Source organism: Leptodactylus fuscus, chromosome 8 (assembly GCF_031893055.1).
Source record: "Leptodactylus fuscus isolate aLepFus1 chromosome 8, aLepFus1.hap2, whole genome shotgun sequence".
Taxonomy (NCBI): domain Eukaryota; kingdom Metazoa; phylum Chordata; class Amphibia; order Anura; family Leptodactylidae; genus Leptodactylus; species Leptodactylus fuscus.
Genome location: NC_134272.1, coordinates 23,309,560 through 23,335,582, shown reverse-complemented (window position 1 = coordinate 23,335,582; position 26,023 = coordinate 23,309,560). Strand labels below are relative to the sequence as shown.

Sequence of the window (26,023 nt, the reverse complement as noted above, 5' to 3'; positions counted from 1 at the left end):
GGCTGAAGTGCAGGTGGGTAAGTACACCATTAGTTGAATTTTCTGTGTTAGTATATTTTTGTTACATAATATACATTAATAGTTTAATATATGGTTTGGTTTTTGATTATTTTTTATTCTCTAATTAATGAAAAAATGGATCTAATTATATAATCTAAATATTACCAATTTAGTCTTCCGAAAGCTATGCAGTGCATATGAAGGACATGTATAGACTGATGTGGTGATTTATTGTCTTTCAAATGGCGTCCCTCAGATATTTATTCATTAAAGGGGAGTATTTCAGCCCATTCTGTGACTTGTATATCATAAGGACTAGAGCGCCCCTTAGGAGTAAAATCTTTCAATGCTTTTTTTCCCCTCCGATCAACTCTGATCAGAGGAATCCTAAGGAGGTATATACAAATAAACTAAATGGTAGACACCGATATTTGAGTGGAAAGCCGCACATTACCCCAAATATACGTCTATAATGATTCAGGGTGCACTTATTGATCATTCAGAGAATTTAGACATAGATTCATTGACCATGTGGGAAACATCCTTCGATTTTCCGCTAGCGTTTTTTTGCCGCTAGTGGGGGGGAAAAAAAGAAGCGACACGACCTTTCTTGAGGCGGATTCCGCCTCAGGAAATCAATACAAGAGAATGGGAGGCAGAAACCGCATCACTGATTTTTGCCAAAAACCGCCTGGCATTTTATCAAGGTTCATTCACTGTGCTGGAGGGAAAAAACACCTGGCGTTTTTGGAGGCGTTTTTTTTTTTTTTTTTTTTACCAAAAACTGCCTAATTCCAGAAGTGTTTTTTTCAGTACCAAATTCCGCCACCCCCTATTCACGTGTGAACTAAGCCTAAGTACACTTATCTGGGAAAAACATAACAGGACTGATGCTTCTGGCGGGAGAAGGGGGAGCATTTAGACTGCCATACCTTACAAAAAAAAGTCCAGTGCATATTTCACCTGGGGAGTGTAAATCCTGCTGGTTTAAGTAATGGGATTTCATATACATGTTTTATTGACTGTGAAGCTGGTCCCTGTCTCTCTATCACTTTAGTTACCTATAGCAGGCCAGTCTAGTTTCGGATGTTGACCTGCGATTTTAGGCTTCCAAGTGCAAGCCCCTGCTTTGTTTTGATCACGCTCCTTGGCATCTTGGTTACTATAGCAGCAATACGCGCCCACTGACGTCGCAATGGCGCAACAGGATCTCGTCAGTACAGTCGTAATTCTACACTATATAAATCTGGGAGTGGCAGTGATGACATTATATTTTGCCAAAACGCACATGTACCTCAAATGTACCAAAAAAATAAATACAAAATAAATCATGAAATTTTTTTTTTTTTTATCAAAGACAAAATGTGTGTGTGTGTGTGTGTGTGTGTGTGTGTGTGTGTGTGTGTGTGTGTGTGTGTGTGTGTGTGTGTGTGTGTGTGTGTGTGTGTGTGTGTGTGTGTGTGTATATATATATATAGAAGAAGGATTACAATGAGCTGGAATAAGTAACCAAATAATACATTTAATACTATCGATATACCAAAAATAGACAACCGAAGAGTGAATAAAACTAATGAAGGAACGATGCCCATATGCAATTAAACAAAGAAAATGTACAAAAGTAAGACAAAAGAATATAACCCATACACAAAGAAATAATATATCAAACCTGCATCCAAAATTTATGCAGATACGGAAACTGCGACATCCACTCTTCAGCCCCAACGCAAGTGTTTTTAATCAACTTTTGTTAAACACATTTTTAAGGATTTTGGTGCTTTTTCTTTTAAATGTTTTATGTTATCTAAGAACGCTCAGCCAAATAATATGCCATGACTTCCTGTTTTCTGTAGATTTCATAGAAGCAACTTATTAGCACTGACATTGTGGAGTATACGGTCCCACTCATCATGTCAGTCAAAGTAAAATGATGATGAAAGTGACACTGTGACTTTAAGCCAAGGTTTAGCAACTTTATTGCATTTCTACTTCTCAGTCACTTCGACAATATTTATATATCTTTATAGTGAATAGATTCATAGAATAGAAATCGAAGTGCTGATGCTGAACTTTCATGAATTTGATGAGAATATTTGAGCTATAACTTGGAGGAGGACATTGATGTTGTTGCTGGTAGTGGTGGCTCGAAGGGTCACTAGTTGTAAATATAGATATGAAAATACTAGTAATGGAAGGCAAGAAGCCCATAACCAGGTCTATGACATATCACAGTCTAAAAAAAGTCACTGGAATGATAATGATGATATTGATGATGATGATTTAAGTTTACACTAGCACAGCATTTCTGTTTTTCAGAGTCCGTCCATGACACTTCTAAGACAGTGGGTAAACATGGAGACCCCATTGACTATAAGTCACCAGTATGTAAACAATGCAGCGACCTGTGAGCTCTGGGAAACATCTGATCTGTGGAGGTCTTAACAGTCAGACCCCTGACAATCTAAAATGATTGGCCTATAATGATGGACCATACATTTTTAAAAGGTTGATAACCTTGTGGCATTCCAGTTCTTTTGTATTGATGACCTGTCCTCCGGATAGGTCATCAATAAGAGATCAGCTGGAGCCAACACCTGGGACTCCTGCTGATCAGCTGTTTGGTGACTTTGTTAGCACTGTGACTCCTTCCCTATTTACATTGCGCAGTATCTGCTTCATAGAGGCCATGCAATGTAATTACAGCCTGTAGTAACATTGTGCAGCTGCTATAAAACAGATGATATGCAAAGTAATGTGAAGGGGTCATGCATGCACAAGCAACTAAGTCCCTTCAAGAAGCAGATCATCAGGGTCCTGGGTGTTGGACCCCCACTAATCTCTTATTGATGACCTATCCCGAAGATGTATCAACAGTAGCAGCTAATAGGAATAACCTGTTAGAGGATTGTCATGAAGTAGGACAACAGTCGAGGGAAAAGCCATGACTTCTTGTGCCTCCATGTCTCTTCCGCCCTCAGGTCGACCAGCTGGATGTTTGGTGATGGCCATGTTCTCATAGCATGTGCCAATAATTTGTGTGAATTTGGGTGAAATATGAGTATGTGCTCTTGTAACTACTGTTCTCCACCTGAAACGTATCTGTCCCTCATTAGACCTCTATGAAAGGTTCTATGAACTTGGCGACACCACGCTCTGATGATGGTGGAGCTGAAACGCACATCGGGAGTGGTGCAGAGGCTCACTTTGGCACATCACCTCCTCAGTACATGGGTACTGCATGTTCTTTGAATGTTCCCTGCAGGTATTTTCTAATTAGATTTTGTTGTTTAACTGCTGAAATTGTTTGTCTGGCTGGATAATCAAGAGTAACTTTACTAATTGGCTTTTTGTTGTGGGACATATCTATAGCTCCGATCAGCAGAATTACAACTTTACATCGCTTTATCTAAAATCTTCTGGTGATTGTGCAATAATTGCACTTATTATAGAACTACACCCACCTTGACACATATATGCATGATTTATTTATGCAGTTTATGGGTGTAGCTGTTTAAACCCTTAAGGACCGAGGCAATTTTTGTTTTTGTGTATCGTTTTTTTTCCTCCCGACTTTCCAAGAATCAACCTTTTTTTTTTTTTTTTGGTCCACAGTCACATGATGGTTTACTGTTTACGGGACAAATTGTACTTTGTAATGGCACCATTCAATATCTTGTACAATGTACTGGAAAGCTGGAAATAAATACTAAAAAAAAAAAATAATAATTCAGAATGAGGTGGAATTGGGGGGGAAAAAAACAGATTTGTGACAATTTCTTATAGGTTTAATTTTTATGACATTCACTACGTGGTAAAAATCCTGCCGCACACACTTTAGAAATGGTAAAAAATTAATTTAATTTGTGATTATAGCAAAAAAAAAAATACATCAGTGGATACGCCATGTACTCCTTTTTCCTGCTTGTGTAAATCTAGCGTGATGAAGGTCTTCAAGACCGAAACGTCCTGATTCTACTATTGATCTACTGCTCCATTTGTACATGACAATCCTTCTATGCATGGCGTATCAGCTGATGTATTTTTTGGTATAATCACAAATGAAATAAGTTTTTCCACTTCTAAAGTGTGTGCAGCAGAATTTTTGTCTTCTGCTCTGCTGGTTGGAGAACCCTTCCTGCCTGCACCGCCATTCATTTTTATAGAGTGCAGTACCTTTTGGTTATGTCTTGTATGTGGTAAAAATGACATGTTCTCTGTATTCTGAAGGTCAGTACGATCACGGCGATACCAAACTTATATGGTATCTGTAATGTTTTGATACTCTTTAAAAAAATGAAAAACTTTGCAAAATGGAAAAAAAAAAAATTGGTATCGTCATTTTCTGACATATGTAACTTTTTCCTATTCGCTAGTATGGAGTTGGGTATGGTGTCTTTTTATGCAGGACAAGATGACATTTTTGATAGTTTTCCTCCTTGAACCTCCTTGTACAGGGGGTCTGATCGCTCATACTATTTGCAGCCTAATAGAACTAATGTGGTGATAAGCATGGGAGCCTTCAGTAGGCTGACGCCTGTCATGGCAGCCGATCCTCGCTCTCCAATGACATTCTGGAGCGCCACCATTGTGTAAAGATGGTGGCGCTCATGGCACCTTCACACATTAGATGCTTCTGACCATGACATCTATAGTGTTAACATCTGCAATCTTTGTCTGCACCAATCGCAGCAGTTAGAGGTGGGGTTGGCTGTATTATACATCTGCCATGTATAGAGAGGACAGCTCCTGAGCCTTCTACATACATAACCAAGGAACCAATGACGTATAAGTTTAGAGCTGGAGTAGCCTACTAGTTTTCAGTGGAGTCAGAGCAAGCCAGCTCTGTACTTTGAGATGAAGGCCACTGGGTGAGGTCTGTGAGATATAAGTCTCCAGAGGAACTGTTCGAGCTCAGTTTAAAGCTGGAGTAGCCTAGTAGTAGCGGTTTCTATCCAGCCCCTGAGGAGGAAGATGCAGCCCAAGGCTCTTGCAGAGACAGTCGCGAGACAGAGAGATTAACTGTCTACTTTTGGACATTGTGCCAGGAGGTGTTAGCTGGAACCTTCTAAAAGGTAACCAGACCCCGGCTAGGACTACTCTGAAGCTTGGCCTCCAGTATCTGCTGCTGGAGGAGGCTGAACAGTGGAGGTAGTTTTGGAGTGGAGTATGGTACTAAAGTCTGAACATCACTGGGCATCCGCTCGAGACCAAGGCTTAAGGAGTCGAATAGTAGGAGGCTACTTAGCAACTTCTGAATGCCTTCGCATTGGCTCAGAGTAGAGGTCCCCTCTCCTACTGGAAGCATTCGGGGGAAACTACAACTATGACCATCATTGCCCTTTAGCTTCACTTTTATTTAGTAGTTATAGTACATGTATAGCATCCATTCTGAAATTGAGATTATACATACCACTGATTGAAAGTGGTGGTTTTGGTAATCCATCTACTTAAAGGGGTTTTTTCACTGTATACACTTACGGCTCTAATAAACTACTTCTCCTAAATTTTTTGTTACATGTATTCCATGTGATTTTTTTTTTTTTTTTTTTTTTTTTTTACCTAGTCCTACATGGAGGCATAATGTTTAAGGGACATGACTTGCCAGAAAAGTCTCACTTTAAAGGGTTTTGCAGGATTAGAAATCATGGCTGATTTCTGATTTGTTTCTCCAGATGTTAAATCGCATCTGTTGGTCAAATCGCCATGGTGCAGTTCAGTCTGAATATTTTAATGGGGCTGATCTGTAGCATTGCCATTTTTTTAATGGACATGCGATCACTTCCTGAGTAGATGAAAGCAGCCATGTCTTCTAGTCCTGCACAACCCCTTTAAGAAGGGACAATGGCAACCAAAATTGACTACACAGTCTAAAGATGAACTAGATTTATCATCCTGCATCAGCCACTGTGATAACTCTGGTGCATACGTCTCATTTATCTTGTCTAGGGTGCAGTCTAAATTTTTCCCCATTGTTTTTATTTGACAGATTTTACATTATAACTAACCGCAGCCTAAGCTCATATCATCATGGCAGTCCAACTGTTCAAGAAGACGGCATTTTCTTCGGTATATCAAAAGTATATGATCCCAGTTTCTAATGAAATCATGAATTTGGTTCTATCGTATGTGAAAGATAAAGTAAGTGACTCCTCCAGCCATATTGGCCAATTGTTTAAACCGGGGAATTTTGTCTTGACTTGAAGATAATTTTTCATAGAGGTGGTGTCTACTTATTGAAAAAAATAACAAAATGAGATTGTCAGTAGTTGGTAGTTAATACTTGATTAGTAGTTAATAGTAGCTGGTTAGTAGTTGGTTAGTACTTAATAGTTAGTAGCTGGGTAGTAGTTGGTTAGTAGCTAGTTGGGTAGTAGTGGTAGTTAGTTAGTAGTAGTGGTAGTTAGTTAGTAGTAGTGGTAGTTAGTTAGTAGTAGTGGTAGTTAGTTAGTAGTAGTGGTTGTTAGTTAGTAGTAGTGGTTGTTAGGTGGTGGTGGTGGTTGTTAGTTGGTGGTGGTGGTGGTGGTGGTGGTTAGTTAGTAGTAGTAGTAGTAGTGGTTTTTAGTTAGTAGTAGTGGTTGTTAGTTAGTAGTAGTGGTAGTAGTAGTGGTTGTTAGTTAGTGGTTGTTAGGTAGTAGTAGTGGTGGTTAGGTAGTAGTAGTAGTGGTGGTAGTTAGGTAGTGGTAGTGGTAGTAGTAGTAGTAGTGGTAGTGGTTGTTAGGAGGTAGTAGTGGTGGTTGTTAGGTAGTAGTGGTTGTTAGGTGGTGGTTGTGGTGGTTGTGGTGGTTGTTGTTGTTGTTTAGTGGTGGTTGTTGTTGTTGTTGTTGTTTAGTGGTGGTTGTTGTTGTTGTTGTTTAGTGGTGGTTGTTGTTGTTGTTGTTGTTTAGTGGTGGTTGTTGTTGTTGTTGTTTAGTGGTGGTGGTGGTTGTTGTTGTTTAGTGGTTGTTGTTGTTGTTGTTGTTTAGTGGTGGTTGTTGTTGTTGTTGTTTAGTGGTTGTTGTTGTTGTTGTTGTTGTTTGTTGTTTAGTGGTGGTTGTTGTTGTTGTTGTTGTTGTTGTTGTTGTTTAGTGGTGGTTGTTGTTGTTGTTGTTGTTTAGTGGTGGTTGTTGTTGTTGTTGTTGTTTAGTGGTGGTGGCTGTTGTTGTTGTTGTTTAGTGGTGGTGGCTGTTGTTGTTGTTGTTTAGTGGTGGTTGTTGTTGTTGTTGTTTAGTGGTGGTGGTTGTTGTTGTTGTTTAGTGGTGGTTGTTTGTTGTTTAGTGGTGGTTGTTGGTTGTTGTTGTTGTTGTTGTTGTTTAGTGGTTGTTGTTGTTGTTGTTTAGTGGTGGTTGTTGTTGTTGTTGTTGTTGTTGTTTAGTGGTGGTTGTTGTTGTTGTTGTTTAGTGGTGGTGGTGGTTGTTGTTGTTGTTGTTTTAGTGGTGGTTGTTGTTGTGGTGGTTGTTTGTTTAGTGGTTGTTGTTGTTGTTGTTGTTGTTGTTGTTGTTGTTGTTGTTTAGTGGTGGTGGTGGTTGTTGTTGTTGTTGTTGTTTAGTGGTGGTTGTTGTTGTTGTTGTTGTTGTTGTTTAGTGGTGGTGGTTGTTGTTGTTGTTGTTGTTTAGTGGTTGTTGTTGTTGTTTAGTGGTTGTTGTTGTTGTTTAGTGGTGGTTGTTGTTGTTTAGTGGTGGTGGTTGTTTAGTGGTTGTTGTTGTTGTTGTTGTTGTTGTTTAGTGGTGGTTGTTGTTGTTGTTTAGTGGTGGTTGTTGTTGTTGTTGTTTAGTGGTTGTTGTTGTTGTTGTTGTTGTTGTTTAGTGGTGGTTGTTGTTGTTGTTTAGTGGTGGTGGTTGTTTAGTGGTTGTTGTTGTTGTTGTTGTTGTTGTTGTTGTTTAGTGGTTGTTGTTGTTGTTGTTGTTGTTTAGTGGTGGTTGTTGTTGTTGTTTAGTGGTGGTGGTTGTTTAGTGGTTGTTGTTGTTGTTGTTGTTGTTGTTTAGTGGTGGTTGTTGTTGTTGTTGTTTAGTGGTGGTTGTTGTTGTTGTTGTTTAGTGGTGGTTGTTGTTGTTTAGTGGTGGTTGTTGTTGTTGTTGTTGTTGTTGTTTAGTGGTTGTTGTGGTTGTTGTTGTTGTTGTTGTTGTTGTTGTTGTTGTTTAGTGGTGGTTGTTAGTTAGTAGTAGTGTTTTTACATATCTAGTCTGTTAATTCTCAGAAGAAATAAGCTTCCACCAGTGGTGATTACTCCCCTCTGACCATTTAGACACTCAGCTTGAGCCAAACTTTTACTTAGGGGTCAAAAGATCTAGTTGTCGGCTGAACATTCATTCGATAGCTATTGAAGGTGACAACGGTAAATATACTTCTTGTTCCCACTTGAGTTAATACGTTTTCAATTGACGATATAGATTCCTGTACTAATGTTGCAGGTGTCTTCTGATATAATGTCCACTTTTGGTATAGTAATAATGATTATACATGTGAATAGATAATTATCTGCCGTTTAAGCAACTAAGAGAACAAAAACAAAACAAATGCCTGTATGTATCTACCATTTGCCGTGTCAGTGTAACAAACATAATATATATGGAAAGCATTTTGATCTATAAATATACTCTGCTCTTGTCTTTAGACAAATGGGCAACCACTAGAAATGGCGGTGGATGTCGGCTGTGGGGCTGGACGTTACACTTTACCTCTAGCTCCTCACTTCAAGAAGGTCCTGGGAATAGACCTTAGTGAATCCCAAATAAATCTGGCTAAACAAAATACTTTAGCAAACAATGTGTCATATATGTGAGTATTCTACAGGATTTACATCAGTTCTGTTGACATAATAGATGCCATAAATCACACTGGCAATCCTCTTCTTTTTATTTATAGGGTGGCACCGGCTGAGAAGTTGCCCCTGGAAGATGCTTCTGTGGACCTGGTGACTGCTGCTGTTGCTGCTCATTGGTTCACGGTAGATAAATTTGCCCATGAAGCAGTCCGAGTACTGAAGTCAAAAGGGTGCTTTGCTGCACATGCTTTTTATCCAGCCACTGAGCTTGAATACAAGGACTTGTCACATGACCTAAATGTAGTGATGTCAGAGGTAACATACTGGTTTAATTTAGTCATAATGCCAATACAATTTATGTATCTTTCATTTTGTATATTAGAATTCTGAGTATGAAATTCTATCAGCTATCATTTCTATGTTAGATCTGTGGGGTCTGATCCCTGAGACCCCCACTGACTATTAGAATAAAGGTTTTGACCACCAGTCATACAGGGGGTTATAAGTGCTGAAGGGTGGGCACAGGACTACCATTTTTATGTTATCTCCTCCAATCAGACACTTAACATTCATCTTGAGAGTTCAAATCTTGGGACTACCCCTTTAACCAATTCCTGCACCATGCTGTACACCATGCTTAGAGCCGAGCTGGCACCATTACCAGGCAGTTTTAGTCTGCAACATATAGCCAACTGTCTGCTGCTACAATAGTGAGAGGAGATATTTAACCCCTTAGATATCGTAGCCTCTGAAAACGCTAACAATGATCATGTAGTGAGTTGGTGTCTGCTCATTTGTCTTTCCCGTTGTTGCAGGTTGGGGGTGCTGATGTGTTCATGCAGAACCTAGTCGGCTGGCATCATGCTGACCACAATAATATGACGTTCTAGATTTGTTTTGCAGTTTAATAGAATTGGGTAATTGTATAGGCTTCCCAAAATTGCGCTATTAAAAAATACAACGCATCTCACAAAAACAAATGCTCATACAGCTATAAAGACTGATAATAAAGTTATGATCTTCATAACATGATGATGAAAAAAAATAATTTTCTGTATATTGAATGCAACAACTGACTGCATACCTAGGGGGTAAGATGATGTGTGATTGTGTCTAAAGTCAGCACCAAATTGGGTAATTCCTATAATGTTAAGGGCTTATTGTGCAACGGCTGTGGGATAGTCCAACCTTGATCAAAACTATTAATGTACATTTTTAATGCTTTTTAATATATATTTTGGCAGGTGTGGGATACTTTTTTCCAATATGATGTTAATCGTAAAATCCTGGGACATCCATTTTGCCAGTATAAAACCATATATGAGGCTATTCCACTACAGGACAAGGAATGGTAAGCTTTACGTATTTAATGTCTGCTATAGCGCTCAGCTCTAATGTCAACATGGCAGTTATCTCCAAAATAGAGTATCAGTACATCTGTGTATAAGGAGGTGACGGGTAAAGGGAGTCTGTCACCATAACCTGCATATCAACATATTAATGGGTTAGGGTAACCTGAATCTATCTGCAGAGTTAGGTTGATATGCTGGGTTTTGGTGATACTCACTTTAACCTACTTAGGCTGTGTTCTCACGGAGTAACGCGCCGCTCATTCTGACACCTAAACACGTGTCAGAGTGAGCACAGTAAAACAGAATCCCATTGACTTCAATGGGTTCGGTCTTACGCACGCTACCCATTGAAGTCAATGGGATTCTGTCTTACTGTGCTCACTGACACGTGTTTACTAGAGATGAGCGAACAGTGTTCTATCGAACTCATGTTCGATCGGATATTAGGCTGTTCGGCATGTTCGAATCGAATCGAACACCGCGTGGTAAAGTGCGCCATTACTCGATTCCCCTCCCACCTTCCCTGGCGCCTTTTTTGCTCCAATAACAGCGCAGGGTAGGTGGGACAGGAACTACGACACCGGTGACGTTGAAAAAAGTAGGCAAAACCCATTGGCTGCCGAAAACATGTGACCTCTAATTTAAAAGAACAGCGCCGCCCAGGTTCGCGTCATTCTGAGCTTGCAATTCACCGAGGACGGAGGTTTCCGTCCAGCTAGCTAGGGCTTAGATTCTGGGTAGGCAGGGACAGGCTAGGATAGGAAGGAGAAGACAACCAACAGCTCTTGTAAGAGCTAAATTCCAGGGAGAAGCTTGTCAGTGTAACGTGGCACTGACGGGCTCAATCGCCGCAACCCAGCTTTCCCAGGATCCTGAATGGAATACACTGTCAGTGTATTCCCGTATACCCGATATATACCCCGATACCCGTTCCAACGGTGTGCCCCCCCACCTTCACCCCAGAAATACCCTGCAAGTCCCCTAGCAATAGAATTGGGGCTATATACACCCACAATTTTTACTACTGGTATACAGTGCCATTGTCTGACTGGGAATTCAAAGAATATATTGGGAATACAAATACCCTCATTTCTTGCTACTGCCATATAGTGCCAGTTTCTGACTGGTAATTCAAAGAATATATTGGGGTTACGTGCACCCACAATTTTTACTACTGGTATACAGTGCCATTGTCTGACTGGGAATTCAAAGAATATATTGGGAATACAAATACCCTCATTTCTTGCTACTGCCATATAGTGCCAGTGTCTGACTGGGAATTCAAAGAATATATTGGGGTTACGTGCACCCACAATTTTTACTACTGGTATACAGTGCCATTGTCTGACTGGGAATTCAAAGAATATATTGGGAATACAAATACCCTCATTTCTTGCTACTGCCATATAGTGCCAGTGTCTGACTGGGAATTCAAAGAATATATTGGGGTTACGTGCACCCACAATTTTTACTACTGGTATACAGTGCCATTGTCTGACTGGGAATTCAAAGAATATATTGGGAATACAAATACCCTCATTTCTTGCTACTGCCATATAGTGCCAGTGTCTGACTGGGAATTCAAAGAATATATTGGGGTTACGTGCACCCACAATTTTTACTACTGGTATACAGTGCCATTGTCTGACTGGGAATTCAAAGAATATATTGGGGTTATAAATACCCTCATTTCTTGCTACTGCCATATAGTGCCAGTTTCTGACTGGTAATTCAAAGAATATATTGGGGTTACGTGCACCCACAATTTTTACTACTGGTATACAGTGCCATTGTCTGACTGGGAATTCAAAGAGTATATTGGGAATACAAATACCCTCATTTCTTGCTACTGCCATATAGTGCCAGTTTCTGACTGGTAATTCAAAGAATATATTGGGGTTACGTGCACCCACAATTTTTACTACTGGTATACAGTGCCATTGTCTGACTGGGAATTCAAAGAGTATATTGGGAATACAAATACCCTCATTTCTTGCTACTGCCATATAGTGCCAGTTTCTGACTGGTAATTCAAAGAATATATTGGGGTTACGTGCACCCACAATTTTTACTACTGGTATACAGTGCCATTGTCTGACTGGGAATTCAAAGAGTATATTGGGAATACAAATACCCTCATTTCTTGCTACTGCCATATAGTGCCAGTTTCTGACTGGGAATTCAAAGAATATATTGGGGTTACGTGCACCCACAATTTTTACTACTGGTATACAGTGCCATTGTCTGACTGGGAATTCAAAGAATATATTGGGGTTATAAATACCCTCATTTCTTGCTACTGCCATATAGTGCCAGTGTCTGACTGGGAATTCAAAGAATATATTGGGGTTACGTGCACCCACAATTTTTACTACTGGTATACAGTGCCAATTTCTAACTAGGAATTCAAAATGCGCAAGGCTCCCGGAAAGGGACGTGGACGAGGCCGTGGGCGAGGTCGGGGGAATGGTTCTGGGGAGCAAGGTAGCAGTGAAGCCACAGGGCGTCCCGTGCCTACTCCTGTGGGGCAGCAAGCATTGCGCCACTCCACAGTGCCAGGGTTGCTTGCCACATTAACTAAACTGCAGGGTACAAACCTTAGTAGGCCCGAGAACCAGGAACAGGTCTTGCAATGGCTGTCAGAGAACGCTTACAGCACATTGTCCAGCAGCCAGTCAGACTCTGCCTCCTCTCCTCCTATTACCCAACAGTCTTGTCTTCCTTCCTCCCAAAATTCCGAAGCTTTACAGAACAATAACCCAAACTGTCCCTGCTCCCCAGAGCTGTTCTCCGCTCCTTTCATTGTCCCTCAACCTGCCTCTCCACGTCACGATTCCACGAACCTAACAGAGGAGCATCTGTGTCCAGATGCTCAAACACTAGAGTCTCCTCCATCTCCGTTCGATTTGGTGGTGGATGACCAGCAACCCACCCTCATCGACGATGATGTGACGCAGTTGCCGTCAGGGCATCCAGTTGACCGGCGCATTGTGCGGGAGGAGGAGATGAGACAGGAGTTGGAAGAGGAAGTGGTGGATGATGAGGACACTGACCCGACCTGGACAGGGGGGATGTCAAGCGGGGAAAGTAGTGTGGATGTTGAGGCAGGTGCAGCACCAAAAAGGGTAGCTAGAGGCAGAGGCAGAGGTCAGCAGCTTAGGCGAAGCCAGGCCACACCCGGAATCTCCCAAAATGTTCCAGTTCGTACCCAGCCCCGAAAAACTCCCACCTCGAGGGCACGTTTCTCGAAGGTGTGGAGTTTTTTCAAGGAATGCGCCGAGGACAGATATAGTGTTGTCTGCACAATTTGCCTCTCGAAATTGATTAGGGGCTCTGAGAAGAGCAACCTGTCCACCACTTCAATGCGCCGTCATTTGGAATCCAAGCACTGGAATCAGTGGCAGGCAGCAACGGCAGGACAAAGGCCGCCTGCCGTTCACGCCACTGCCACTGCCTCTGCCTCTGCCTCTGCCACTGCCACTGCTGACTGTGCTGGCGATGCACTCCAGAGGACGAGCCAGGACACCACTTCATCTGCCTCCGCCACTTTGTTGACTTCTACCTCATCCTCCCCTGGTCCTGTCTTATCTCCTTCTCCTGCACCATCAAAGGCACCATCAGGCGTTTCTTTACAACAACCCACCATCTCTCAGACATTGGAGCGGCGGCAGAAATACACTGCTAACCACCCACACGCGCAAGCCTTGAACGCCAACATCGCTAAACTGCTGGCCCAGGAGATGTTGGCGTTCCGGCTTGTTGAAACTCCCGCCTTCCTGGACCTGATGGCAACTGCGGCACCTCGCTATGCCGTCCCTAGCCGTCACTACTTCTCCCGGTGTGCCGTCCCCGCCTTGCACCAGCACGTGTCACTCAACATCAGGCGGGCCCTTAGTTCCGCGCTTTGCACAAAGGTCCACTTGACCACCGACGCGTGGACAAGTGCATGCGGACAGGGACGCTACATTTCACTGACGGCACACTGGGTGAATGTAGTTGAGGCTGGGACTGCTTCCCAAACTGGCCCGGTGTACCTCGTCTCCCCGCCTAACATTCCTGGCAGGGACACGAGAAGAACACCCCCCTCCTCCTCCTCCTCTACCGCCTCCTCCTCCGCCACCGCCTCCTCCTCCGCCACCGCCTCCTCCTCCGCTGTTAGATTGACCCCAGCTACGAGTTGGAAACGTTGCAGCACTGGCGTTGGTAGACGTCAGCAGGCTGTGCTGAAGCTGATCAGCTTGGGGGACAGACAGCACACTGCCTCCGAGGTGAGGGATGCCCTCCTCGATGAGACGGCAATATGGTTTGAGCCGCTGCACCTGGGCCCAGGCATGGTCGTTTGTGATAACGGCCGGAACCTGGTAGCAGCTCTGGAGCTTGCCGGACTCCAACATGTTCCATGCCTGGCCCACGTCTTCAACCTAGTGGTGCAACGTTTCCTAAAGAGCTACCCCAATGTTCCAGAGCTACTGGTGAAAGTGCGGCGCATGTGCGCCCACTTTCGCAAGTCGACAGTAGCCGCTGCTAGCTTAAAATCTCTCCAGCAACGCCTGCATGTGCCACAACACCGGCTTTTGTGCGACGTCCCCACACGCTGGAACTCAACGTTTCAGATGTTGAATAGAGTGGTTGAGCAGCAGAGACCTTTGATGGAATACCAGCTACAAAACCCTAGGGTGCCACAAAGTCAGCTGCCTCAGTTTCACATCCATGAGTGGCCATGGATGAGAGACCTTTGTGACATCCTACGGGTCTTTGAGGAGTCCACAAGGAGGGTGAGCTCTGAGGATGCGATGGTGAGCCTTACAATCCCGCTCTTGTGTGTTCTGAGAGAATCCCTGATTGACATCAGGGATAACTCAGATCACACAGAGGAGTTAGGGATAGCATCCGATCCGTCACAGCTGGAGAGTAGGTCCACACATCTGTCCGCTTCACTGCGTTTAATGGAGGAGGAGGAGGAGGAGGAGGAAGAAGAGTTGTCCGATGATGTGATGGTGATACAGGAGGCTTCCGGGCAACTTCGAATCGTCCCATTGTTGCAGCGCGGATGGGTAGACATGGAGGATGAGGAGGAAATGGAGATTGAACTTTCCGGTGGGGCCAGAGGAGTCATGCCAACTAACACTGTGGCAGACATGGCTGAGTTCATGTTGGGGTGCTTTACAACCGACAAGCGTATTGTCAAAATCATGGAGGACAACCAGTACTGGATCTTTGCTATCCTTGACCCCCGGTATAAAAACAACATCTCGTCTTTTATTCCGGTAGAGGGGAGGGCCAATCGCATCAATGCTTGCCACAGGCAATTGGTGCAGAATATGATGGAGATGTTTCCAGCATGTGACGTTGGCGGCAGGGAGGGCAGTTCCTCCAGTAGGCAACCAAGTTCTCACCGGTCCACACAAACGAGGGGCACACTGTCTAAGGTCTGGGACACCTTGATGGCACCCCCTCGCCAAAGTGCCGCCACGGAGGGTCCTAGTGTCACCAGGCGTGAGAAGTATAGGCGCATGTTGCGGGAATACCTTTCCGACCACAGCCCTGTCCTCTCCGACCCCTCTGCGCCCTACACGTATTGGGTGTCGAAGTTGGACCTGTGGCTTGAACTTGCCCTATATGCCTTGGAGGTGCTGTCCTGTCCTGCCGCCAGCGTCCTATCTGAGAGGGTGTTCAGTGCAGCCGGTGGCATCATCACTGACAAGCGCACCCGTCTGTCAGCTGAGAGTGCCGACCGGCTCACTTTGATAAAAATGAACCACCACTGGGTAGAGCCGTCATTTTTGTGCCCACCTGTGTAAAGCACCCCAACATGAAACTCCATGTCTGTACTCAACCTCTCCAATTCCTCCGCATCCTCATACTCCTCCACCATAAGCGTTGCACAATTCTGCTAATACTAGGCTCCCTCCAACATGATTTCCCCCAACTCTGCTGGTTAGAGGCTCCCTCCACCCTGATTTCCACCAACTCTGCTGGTTAGAGGCTCCCTCCACCCTGCTTTCCCACAACTCTGCTGGTTAGAGGCTCCCTCCACCATGAATTGGTCCAAACTGGGCTGTTTAGAGGCTCCCTCCACCATGAATTTGCCCAAACTGGGCTGTTTAGAGGCTCCCTCCACCATGAATTGGTCCAAACTGGGTTTTTTAGAGGCTCCCTCCACCATTAATTGGTCCAAACTGGGCTGGTTAGAGGCTCCCTCCACCATGAATTTGCCCAAACTGGGCTGTTTAGAGGCTCCCTCCACCATGAATTTGCCCAAACTGGGCTGGTTAGAGGCTCCCTCCACCATGAATTGGTCCAAACTGGGTTTTTTAGAGGCTCCCTCCACCATTAATTGGTCCAAACTGGGCTGGTTAGAGGCTCCCTCCACCATGAATTTGCCCAAACTGGGCTGTTTAGAGGCTCCCTCCACCATGAATTTGCCCAAACTGGGCTGGTTAGAGGCTCCCTCCACCATGAATTGGTCCAAACGGGTTTTTAGAGGCTCCCTTCACCATGAATTGGTCCAAACTTGGCTGTTTAGAGGCTCCCTCCACCATGAATTGGTCCAAACTGGGTTTTTTAGAGGCTCCCTCCACCATGAATTTGCCCAAACTGGGCTGTTTAGAGGCTCCCTCCACCATGAATTTGCCCAAACTGGGCTGGTTAGAGGCTCCCTCCACCATGAATTGGTCCAAACGGGTTTTTAGAGGCTCCCTTCACCATGAATTGGTCCAAACTTGGCTGGTTAGAGGCTCCCTCCACCATTAATTGGTCCAAACTGGGCTGGTTAGAGGCTCCCTCCACCATGAATTGGTCCAAACTGGGGTTTTTAGAGGCTCCCTCCACCATGAATTGGTCCAAACTTGGCTGTTTAGAGGCTCCCTCCACCATTAATTGGTCCAAACTGGGCTGGTTAGAGGCTCCCTCCACCATTAATTGGTCCAAACTGGGCTGGTTAGAGGCTCCCTCCACCATTAATTGGTCCAAACTGGGCTGGTTAGAGGCTCCCTCCACCATGAATTTGCCCAAACTGGGCTGTTTAGAGGCTCCCTCCACCATGAATTGGTCCAAACTGGGTTTTTTAGAGGCTCCCTCCACCATGAATTGGTCCAAACTGGGCTGGTTAGAGGCTCCCTCCACCATGAATTGGTCCAAACTGGGGTGGTTAGAGGCTCCCTCCACCATTAATTGGTCCAAACTGGGCTGGTTAGAGGCTCCCTCCACCATGAATTGGTCCAAACGGGTTTTTAGAGGCTCCCTTCACCATGAATTGGTCCAAACTTGGCTGTTTAGAGGCTCCCTCCACCATGAATTGGTCCAAACTTGGCTGTTTAGAGGCTCCCTCCACCATGAATTTGCCCAAACTGGGCTGGTTAGAGGCTCCCTCCACCATGAATTGGTCCAAACTGGGGTGGTTAGAGGCTCCCTCCACCATTAATTGGTCCAAACTGGGGTGGTTAGAGGCTCCCTCCACCATTAATTGGTCCAAACTGGGCTGGTTAGAGGCTCCCTCCACCATTAATTGGTCCAAACTGGGCTGGTTAGAGGCTCCCTCCACCATGAATTTGCCCAAACTGGGCTGGTTAGAGGCTCCCTCCACCATGAATTGGTCCAAACGGGTTTTTAGAGGCTCCCTTCACCATGAATTGGTCCAAACTTGGCTGTTTAGAGGCTCCCTCCACCATGAATTGGTCCAAACTGGGCTGTTTAGAGGCTCCCTCCACCATGAATTGGTCCAAACTGGGTTTTTTAGAGGCTCCCTCCACCATGAATTTGCCCAAACTGGGCTGTTTAGAGGCTCCCTCCACCATGAATTTGCCCAAACTGGGCTGGTTAGAGGCTCCCTCCACCATGAATTGGTCCAAACTTGGCTGTTTAGAGGCTCCCTCCACCATGAATTGGTCCAAACTGGGGTGGTTAGAGGCTCCCTCCACCATTAATTGGTCCAAACTGGGCTGGTTAGAGGCTCCCTCCACCATTAATTGGTCCAAACTGGGCTGGTTAGAGGCTCCCTCCACCATGAATTGGTCCAAACTGGGCTGGTTAGAGGCTCCCTCCACCATGAATTTGCCCAAACTGGGCTGTTTAGAGGCTCCCTCCACCATGAATTTGCCCAAACTGGGCTGGTTAGAGGCTCCCTCCACCATGAATTTGCCCAAACTGGGCTGGTTAGAGGCTCCCTCCACCATGAATTGGTCCAAACTGGGGTTTTTAGAGGCTCCCTCCACCATGAATTGGTCCAAACTGGGGTTTTTAGAGGCTCCCTCCACCATGAATTGGTCCAAACTGGGGTGGTTAGAGGCTCCCTCCACCATTAATTGGTCCAAACTGGGCTGGTTAGAGGCTCCCTCCACCATTAATTGGTCCAAACTGGGCTGGTTAGAGGCTCCCTCCACCATGAATTTGCCCAAACTGGGCTGTTTAGAGGCTCCCTCCACCATGAATTTGCCCAAACTGGGCTGTTTAGAGGCTCCCTCCACCATGAATTGGTCCAAACTGGGTTTTTTAGAGGCTCCCTCCACCATGAATTGGTCCAAACTGGGGTTTTTAGAGGCTCCCTCCACCATGAATTGGTCCAAACTTGGCTGTTTAGAGGCTCCCTCCACCATGAATTGGTCCAAACTGGGGTGGTTAGAGGCTCCCTCCACCATTAATTGGTCCAAACTGGGCTGGTTAGAGGCTCCCTCCACCATTAATTGGTCCAAACTGGGCTGGTTAGAGGCTCCCTCCACCATTAATTGGTCCAAACTGGGCTGGTTAGAGGCTCCCTCCACCATGAATTTGCCCAAACTGGGCTGTTTAGAGGCTCCCTCCACCATGAATTTGCCCAAACTGGGCTGGTTAGAGGCTCCCTCCACCATGAATTGGTCCAAACGGGTTTTTAGAGGCTCCCTTCACCATGAATTGGTCCAAACTGGGCTGGTTAGAGGCTCCCTCCACCATGAATTGGTCCAAACTGGGTTTTTTAGAGGCTCCCTCCACCATGAATTTGCCCAAACTGGGCTGTTTAGAGGCTCCCTCCACCATGAATTTGCCCAAACTGGGCTGGTTAGAGGCTCCCTCCACCATGAATTGGTCCAAACTGGGGTTTTTAGAGGCTCCCTCCACCATGAATTGGTCCAAACTTGGCTGTTTAGAGGCTCCCTCCACCATGAATTGGTCCAAACTGGGGTGGTTAGAGGCTCCCTCCACCATTAATTGGTCCAAACTGGGCTGGTTAGAGGCTCCCTCCACCATTAATTGGTCCAAACTGGGCTGGTTAGAGGCTCCCTCCACCATGAATTTGCCCAAACTGGGCTGTTTAGAGGCTCCCTCCACCATGAATTTGCCCAAACTGGGCTGTTTAGAGGCTCCCTCCACCATGAATTGGTCCAAACTGGGTTTTTTAGAGGCTCCCTCCACCATGAATTGGTCCAAACTGGGCTGGTTAGAGGCTCCCTCCACCATGAATTGGTCCAAACTGGGGTGGTTAGAGGCTCCCTCCACCATTAATTGGTCCAAACTGGGCTGGTTAGAGGCTCCCTCCACCATTAATTGGTCCAAACTGGGCTGGTTAGAGGCTCCCTCCACCATGAATTTGCCCAAACTGGGCTGTTTAGAGGCTCCCTCCACCATGAATTGGTCCAAACTGGGTTTTTTAGAGGCTCCCTCCACCATGAATTGGTCCAAACTGGGCTGGTTAGAGGCTCCCTCCACCATGAATTGGTCCAAACTGGGGTGGTTAGAGGCTCCCTCCACCATTAATTGGTCCAAACTGGGCTGGTTAGAGGCTCCCTCCACCATTAATTGGTCCAAACTGGGCTGGTTAGAGGCTCCCTCCACCATGAATTTGCCCAAACTGGGCTGTTTAGAGGCTCCCTCCACCATGAATTGGTCCAAACTGGGTTTTTTAGAGGCTCCCTCCACCATGAATTGGTCCAAACTGGGCTGGTTAGAGGCTCCCTCCACCATGAATTGGTCCAAACTGGGGTGGTTAGAGGCTCCCTCCACCATTAATTGGTCCAAACTGGGCTGGTTAGAGGCTCCCTCCACCATTAATTGGTCCAAACTGGGGTGGTTAGAGGCTCCCTCCACCATTAATTGGTCCAAACTGGGCTGGTTAGAGGCTCCCTCCACCATGAATTTGCCCAAACTGGGCTGTTTAGAGGCTCCCTCCACCATGAATTTGCCCAAACTGGGCTGGTTAGAGGCTCCCTCCACCATGAATTGGTCCAAACTGGGGTTTTTAGAGGCTCCCTCCACCATGAATTGGTCCAAACTTGGCTGTTTAGAGGCTCCCTCCACCATTAATTGGTCCAAACTGGGCTGGTTAGAGGCTCCCTCCACCATGAATTGGTCCAAACTGGGTTTTTTAGAGGCTCCCTCCACCATGAATTTGCCCAAACTGGGCTGTTTAGAGGCTCCCTCCACCATGAATTGGTCCAAACTGGGGTGGTTAGAGGCTCCCTCCACCATTAATTGGTCCAAACTGGGCTGGTTAGAGGCTCCCTCCACCATTAATTGGTCCAAACTGGGCTGGTTAGAGGCTCCCTCCACCATGAATTTGCCCAAACTGGGCTGGTTAGAGGCTCCCTCCACCATGAATTGGTCCAAACTGGGTTTTTTAGAGGCTCCCTCCACCATGAATTGGTCCAAACTGGGGTTTTTAGAGGCTCCCTCCACCATGAATTTGCCCAAACTCTGCTGGTTAGAGGCTCAATCCACCCTGATTTTCAAAACAAATGTTGGTGCCAACCTCAACTTACTACAAGGGCCAAATTCACTGCTGGTGACAAGCTCTCCTCACTGCAAGTGCCAAATACACATGTTTCAAGGTGTTTTCCTACTGTCAGAGAGGTGGTATTGAGTGTGTAAAGTGTGTAGTTGTTAGGCTGTGATGTTGGGGTAATAGAGGGTCTTTGGTGTGTTAGATGCCCCCAGACATGCTTCCCCTGCTGTCCCAGTGTCATTCCAGAGGTGTTGGCATCATTTCCTGGGGTGTCATAGTGGACTTGGTGACCCTCCAGACACGGATTTGGGTTTCCCCCTTAACGAGTATCTGTTCCCCATAGACTATAATGGGGTTCGAAACCCGTTCGAACACACGAACATTGAGCGGCTGTTCGAATCGAATTTCGAACCTCGAACATTTTAGTGTTCGCTCATCTCTAGTGTTTACGTGTCAGAATGATCGGCGTGTTACTCCATGTGAACACAGCCTCTGGAAGTAACCCTTAGTGTGAGTTCACACAGAGTTTTTTGGTCAGGAATCCCTCTAAAAATCGGCTTCCAAAAAAAAGCCCCCCAATAGAACTCTATTGTGAGGCTTTTTTTGGAGGCTGATTTTGAGGTAGATTCCTGACTAAAAAAACTCTGTTAACTGAGCCTCAAACCAATGTAAGGTGTGGTTCATACCAAACCTGTTCAACTTGAAAGAAATCTAGAACCTGAGCCACACAAGTCTGGTTTTGAGGGAGGGTATCGATTTCTAGAGATGCGCGAACCTCATATTTCAAAGTACACATTAAAAATCCTACTATATTAACCCTATAGATGTTGTCAGAAATGATCCTCCATTTTATTCCCGTATACATTTAAGTTGCCTTATTTACAGGGCTGGAAAAACCCTTAGGCTAAACCCCTTTTTGTTGCAGTCTTTTGAGGCGAAGTCAGGAGTGGATTGAGCAAAAGGTAGAAATAGAAGAACTTCCTATATGCTTCACATTCCTTTTGTAGCCATTGTTGGTTTTGGCTGTAAAAAACCACAACAAAATCTGCAACCCAAAAAGCTACGTGGGGATTCAGCCTTAAAGGGTTATTTCCATGATGCTTGTTCACTCACCTGCAGGCTGTTGTGCTCTCTTCACTTCCTGCTTTTCTCAGCACATTGTTGGGCGGAGTTTCACTTTCACAGGATTGGTTGTAAATGAATTACCACAGTGTGAAACTGATGTAGCAGAGCTGGATTTGAGTCAGTTTACATTACATACAGAGGTTACGGACTCCCTATCTCAGCCCTTATCAGCCAAATTCAATTAAACTGACTGATAAGAGCTCAGAAATCTGGGAGCTCTCACCTCCCCTATCTTAGAAGCTCCGCTACTTAAAAGTCACAAACAGCCCAGAGCTGCTCCCAGCCCCTCCCTCCCTCCCTGAGAGCAGGCAGCTACATCACTTGACAAATGAGCAGATAATCCCAAGGGCCATAGAAACTGAGTGTAAACAATGAAGTGAATAAATTAAGATAGCGTCCATACAAAGCAGTTTTGATAAAGCAATGCATTTAGGAAAAGTCTTAAATCCACATAAACTAGCAGTATAGATGGGATCCTTGCGATGGAACAACCCCTTTAAGGAAAAGGGAATCAGTTTTATAAGATTGGCTGTCCCCTTCGAGGTGTCAAAAAACTTTCAGTAGATATCTGTCAACAGCTACTGTATTTCTCTTAATTTCCCAATGCACATGCATGCTCCGTTTGGTCACAGCTTACAATGACCACTATAGTGTTTAGGGTTATTATCAGTGAAAGCAGAATTTATTAGCATCTACCCAGAGTAAAAGTGGTTTTCCCCACTAAAGCCATTTATAGCATAGACACAGTATCTATGTACCTTTGGGATTCGCATCTATCTTTATACCCACCACACCCCAAGACTCCATTCTCCAGCACTTTCCTCACTAGCAACCTCATTGACAGTGAAATCCAGAACATAAATCCTTGGGATTTATCGAAATGGGTACGCTGTTTCTGTAACTCCCATAGACTTGACTAGTTACAGAAACAGTGTAGCACCTCATGTTCAAGTGGTTAGTATATACTTGGTGGAAACCCCCTTGTCTGAATTTAGCCACATTTTGCTTAGTCACTACTTCCCATTCTCTTGTTCTTATCATCGTGTGTACCTGTTTTTAAATGCAATGTGGGTTTTGGGTTTTTTATGTGCAATTTTCCAGATAATATACAAATAAAATCACCTTCAATATAAATCACCAGAATATTTTTTTTCAGGATCACAGATATACCAATCAAATATGAGATGTCCATTCCTGAAATTATTGGATTTATCCAGTCAATGGTTATGTTTCAGATATTCCTAGAGAAAGATATGAAAGGAGCAGAACAATTTCTTATACAGATTGATAGAAGGTACCGTATAAATATTCCATGTTTTCATGACATTCCATAGGAAATTGCCTGATTCTACCATTTTAAAGGTTACTTGGCTATTGTTACTTATTATGGTTACTTATTTATACAGAGAATTTTGAGTTTTAGCTTGACTGCTAGGCAGAAACACAGGGAAGAAATTTATCTTACTTTGGTGTGGAGTAAAATGAAAGATATACTTGCAATTTCTGGATCACAACCATATTTCTAGCAAAAACCCTTAGCAACATATAACATATCTTTACATCCTGGTGTTACTAATTAAGTATGGAAAGGCTTCCGACCGAGGCACCGAAATAGAAGTGTCTCATGGCCACCATCATATTGGACCCAATGGCTGCCCACCAGAATGTTATCCCTTGGAGGTGATCGGTTGGCATGTCAGTCAGGAGACTGGTCATTGCTAAGATTGTAATGGACATTAATGAATTTCACAATATACTACAATACAGTTGTATGAGCGACTTTCTAGGTTTCAAGTACCATGGGGGGGGGGGGGGTGTCTAAAAAAAAATATGAAAAAGTAAAGTTTTAATAAGTGTTAAAAAAAAAAAATAATCTAAAAGTTTGTCTCCCCTTTTGCCATCAATTACACATCAAAATAGTCAATGAACATAAAAAAATTAGATATCCCCATGTTTGAATATTGACTGAACTATAAAATTATAATATTTATCCCATTCAGTGAACAGAATAGCGGGTAAAAAAAAATAAAAATTAAAATTGCAATAAAAAAATGCTAATTTTGCTGGTTCCTCTCCCACAAAGAACTGAATAAAGTGAAATTAGTCATACATTGGCAAAACGATATTAAAAACTACAACTTGCTCCGCTAAAAAAGAACCCTTAAGACTGCGTTCACACAGTTATTTGGCCAGGAAACTGACTCAAATTCCTCCTTCTAAAAACGCCTCACCATAGGACTGTATGGGAAGAGTATGCAAATCTGTTTCCCTAGATGTAAATAGTGAAACTGAATCTGATTGGATCTCATCAGCACAGCGTAGGGAGAACTGTCTGGGCAGAGGTGAGAGACTTCTAGACTAGACTATGGGGATATTGTCACTCCTTGAGGAGAGATTACCTAGTCAGGTGTGTGGAGTCTTACAAAGCCATTGTCGATCCACTATGGGGAATCATGGGATCATCCCCTACAGTGGAGCGAAAATGGCTTTGTAAGACTCCACACACCTGACTAGGTGGTCTCTCCTCAGGTAGTGACAATATCCCCATAGGACAGTATGGTGAGGCGTTCTTAGGAGGAGGAATTTGAATCAGTTTCCTGACCAAAAAACTCTGTATCCCCCCCCCCCCTCCCAAGGAATGCAGTTTTAGTACACCTTTCATCTTTCTTTCACATCTTGCCAACAGTCTGATAGGAACTGTGCTGCAATATGGAGTAATCTATTGTTCAAGTTTCACAGTGTAGACTCGCTGCAAGTTTTTTTTTTTTTTCTTTTTTTTTTCTTTTTTTTTTTTTTCTGTTAATGTCGGGATTGTTCACATTAGAGACCCCATCAGTGCTCAGACAGCTGCTTGACAGCCATCTGAAATGTCATGGGTATGTCCGGATTTTCACCAGGAGCTGAAATTGCTTTGTGTTAATTTGATTCGCAACTATAGAATTGTTATATAGAATTAACCATTAAACTACAAGGGATGATGTAAACTTACCCATAACCACTGTAGGATATAAGTGAATAACCATGAATATTGGATATCAATATTAACCCTTTAGTTGTTAGTATAGGTCACCTGGAATATTACAGAAATAAGGAATTACTCATTTGTACAACATCATTACTTAACAGTAACATTTGACATGTATGTTGACAAATAGGAGAGCATCAATTGAGTTTGCGTTAGTTAGTTATTTAGTTAGTTGTTGTTTTATACCAGACCCCAATGCAGAAAGTCCTCCTTTAAAATCTTTGAATTTGCCCATGTAAATGTCAAGTAAAGTTATCCAGTTTTTCAATACTATGTACTAAATTAATTCTAGAGAGATGTCTCTTGTGAAGGAAAGACCTTCATATAGCACAATAGAAAGGTTAAACAGCATGTAACAGTCTTATAAAATCACTGACTTCTATAAATTATTGTTACAGATTCCGGGAGATACTTGGAGAAGAGGCCGATTCTGCCCGGCTAACTGCACATTTCAAGCACTACTGTGTCCTGGCTTGCAAACATTAAAATGAGGACGAGAGGGGCATTATAGAGGGCTGAGGTAGCATTATACTGTGTGGGGACACTTAGTGTGCAACCTGAAGAAGGATACTATTACTGTATGAGACACAAAAGAACTGAATGAGATTAGGCAGTATTAAAGTGCGCATAGGTGTGGCTTATGATGCATAAATTTACTGCAGTCCGATTTTTGTCCCTCTTAGGGTCCATTCACATGAAGGAATATGGTGTGGAATTTTCCATGCTGGGGAAAAAAAAGCCTCCCATTGATTTCAATGGGTTCTGCTAGCTTGTTTTTTCCACTAGCAAAATTTTCCAGTGCAGTGCACCAGCATCCAGTCATGGCATTCCGCTCCGGATTAGGTCCAAATGAATGGAGGGAGGTGTCGCGCCGTGGGCGCAGCGGCGGATTCTGCTGCAGAATCCACATCAAGAAAGGGCTTACATACCATCCAAACTGCTCCATAGACTTCTATTTTACTACAGTCTCACACTGAAGCCTATAAACACAATTTACATAAAGTAAAAGTTTTTATGAAGAATATATTCGGTTCTGTCAGTTGGATTTTGATGGTTTCATCTGCTTTTTGCAAATCCACTGAGATGAC

General features: G+C 44.1%; 1 protein-coding gene across 1 annotated transcript; it reads left to right on the top strand.

The window, feature by feature from the left end:
- On the top strand, positions 1–25,421 carry LOC142216533 (putative methyltransferase DDB_G0268948). The gene is made up of 7 exons (XM_075284407.1): positions 1–17; positions 5,987–6,138; positions 8,591–8,754; positions 8,842–9,055; positions 9,985–10,091; positions 23,067–23,204; positions 25,334–25,421. The coding sequence occupies exons 2-7, from the start codon at positions 6,028–6,030 to the stop codon at positions 25,419–25,421; spliced, it is 822 nt and encodes a 273-aa protein (XP_075140508.1). The 5' UTR covers positions 1–17; positions 5,987–6,027.
- Positions 25,422–26,023: the final 602 nt, after the last annotated feature.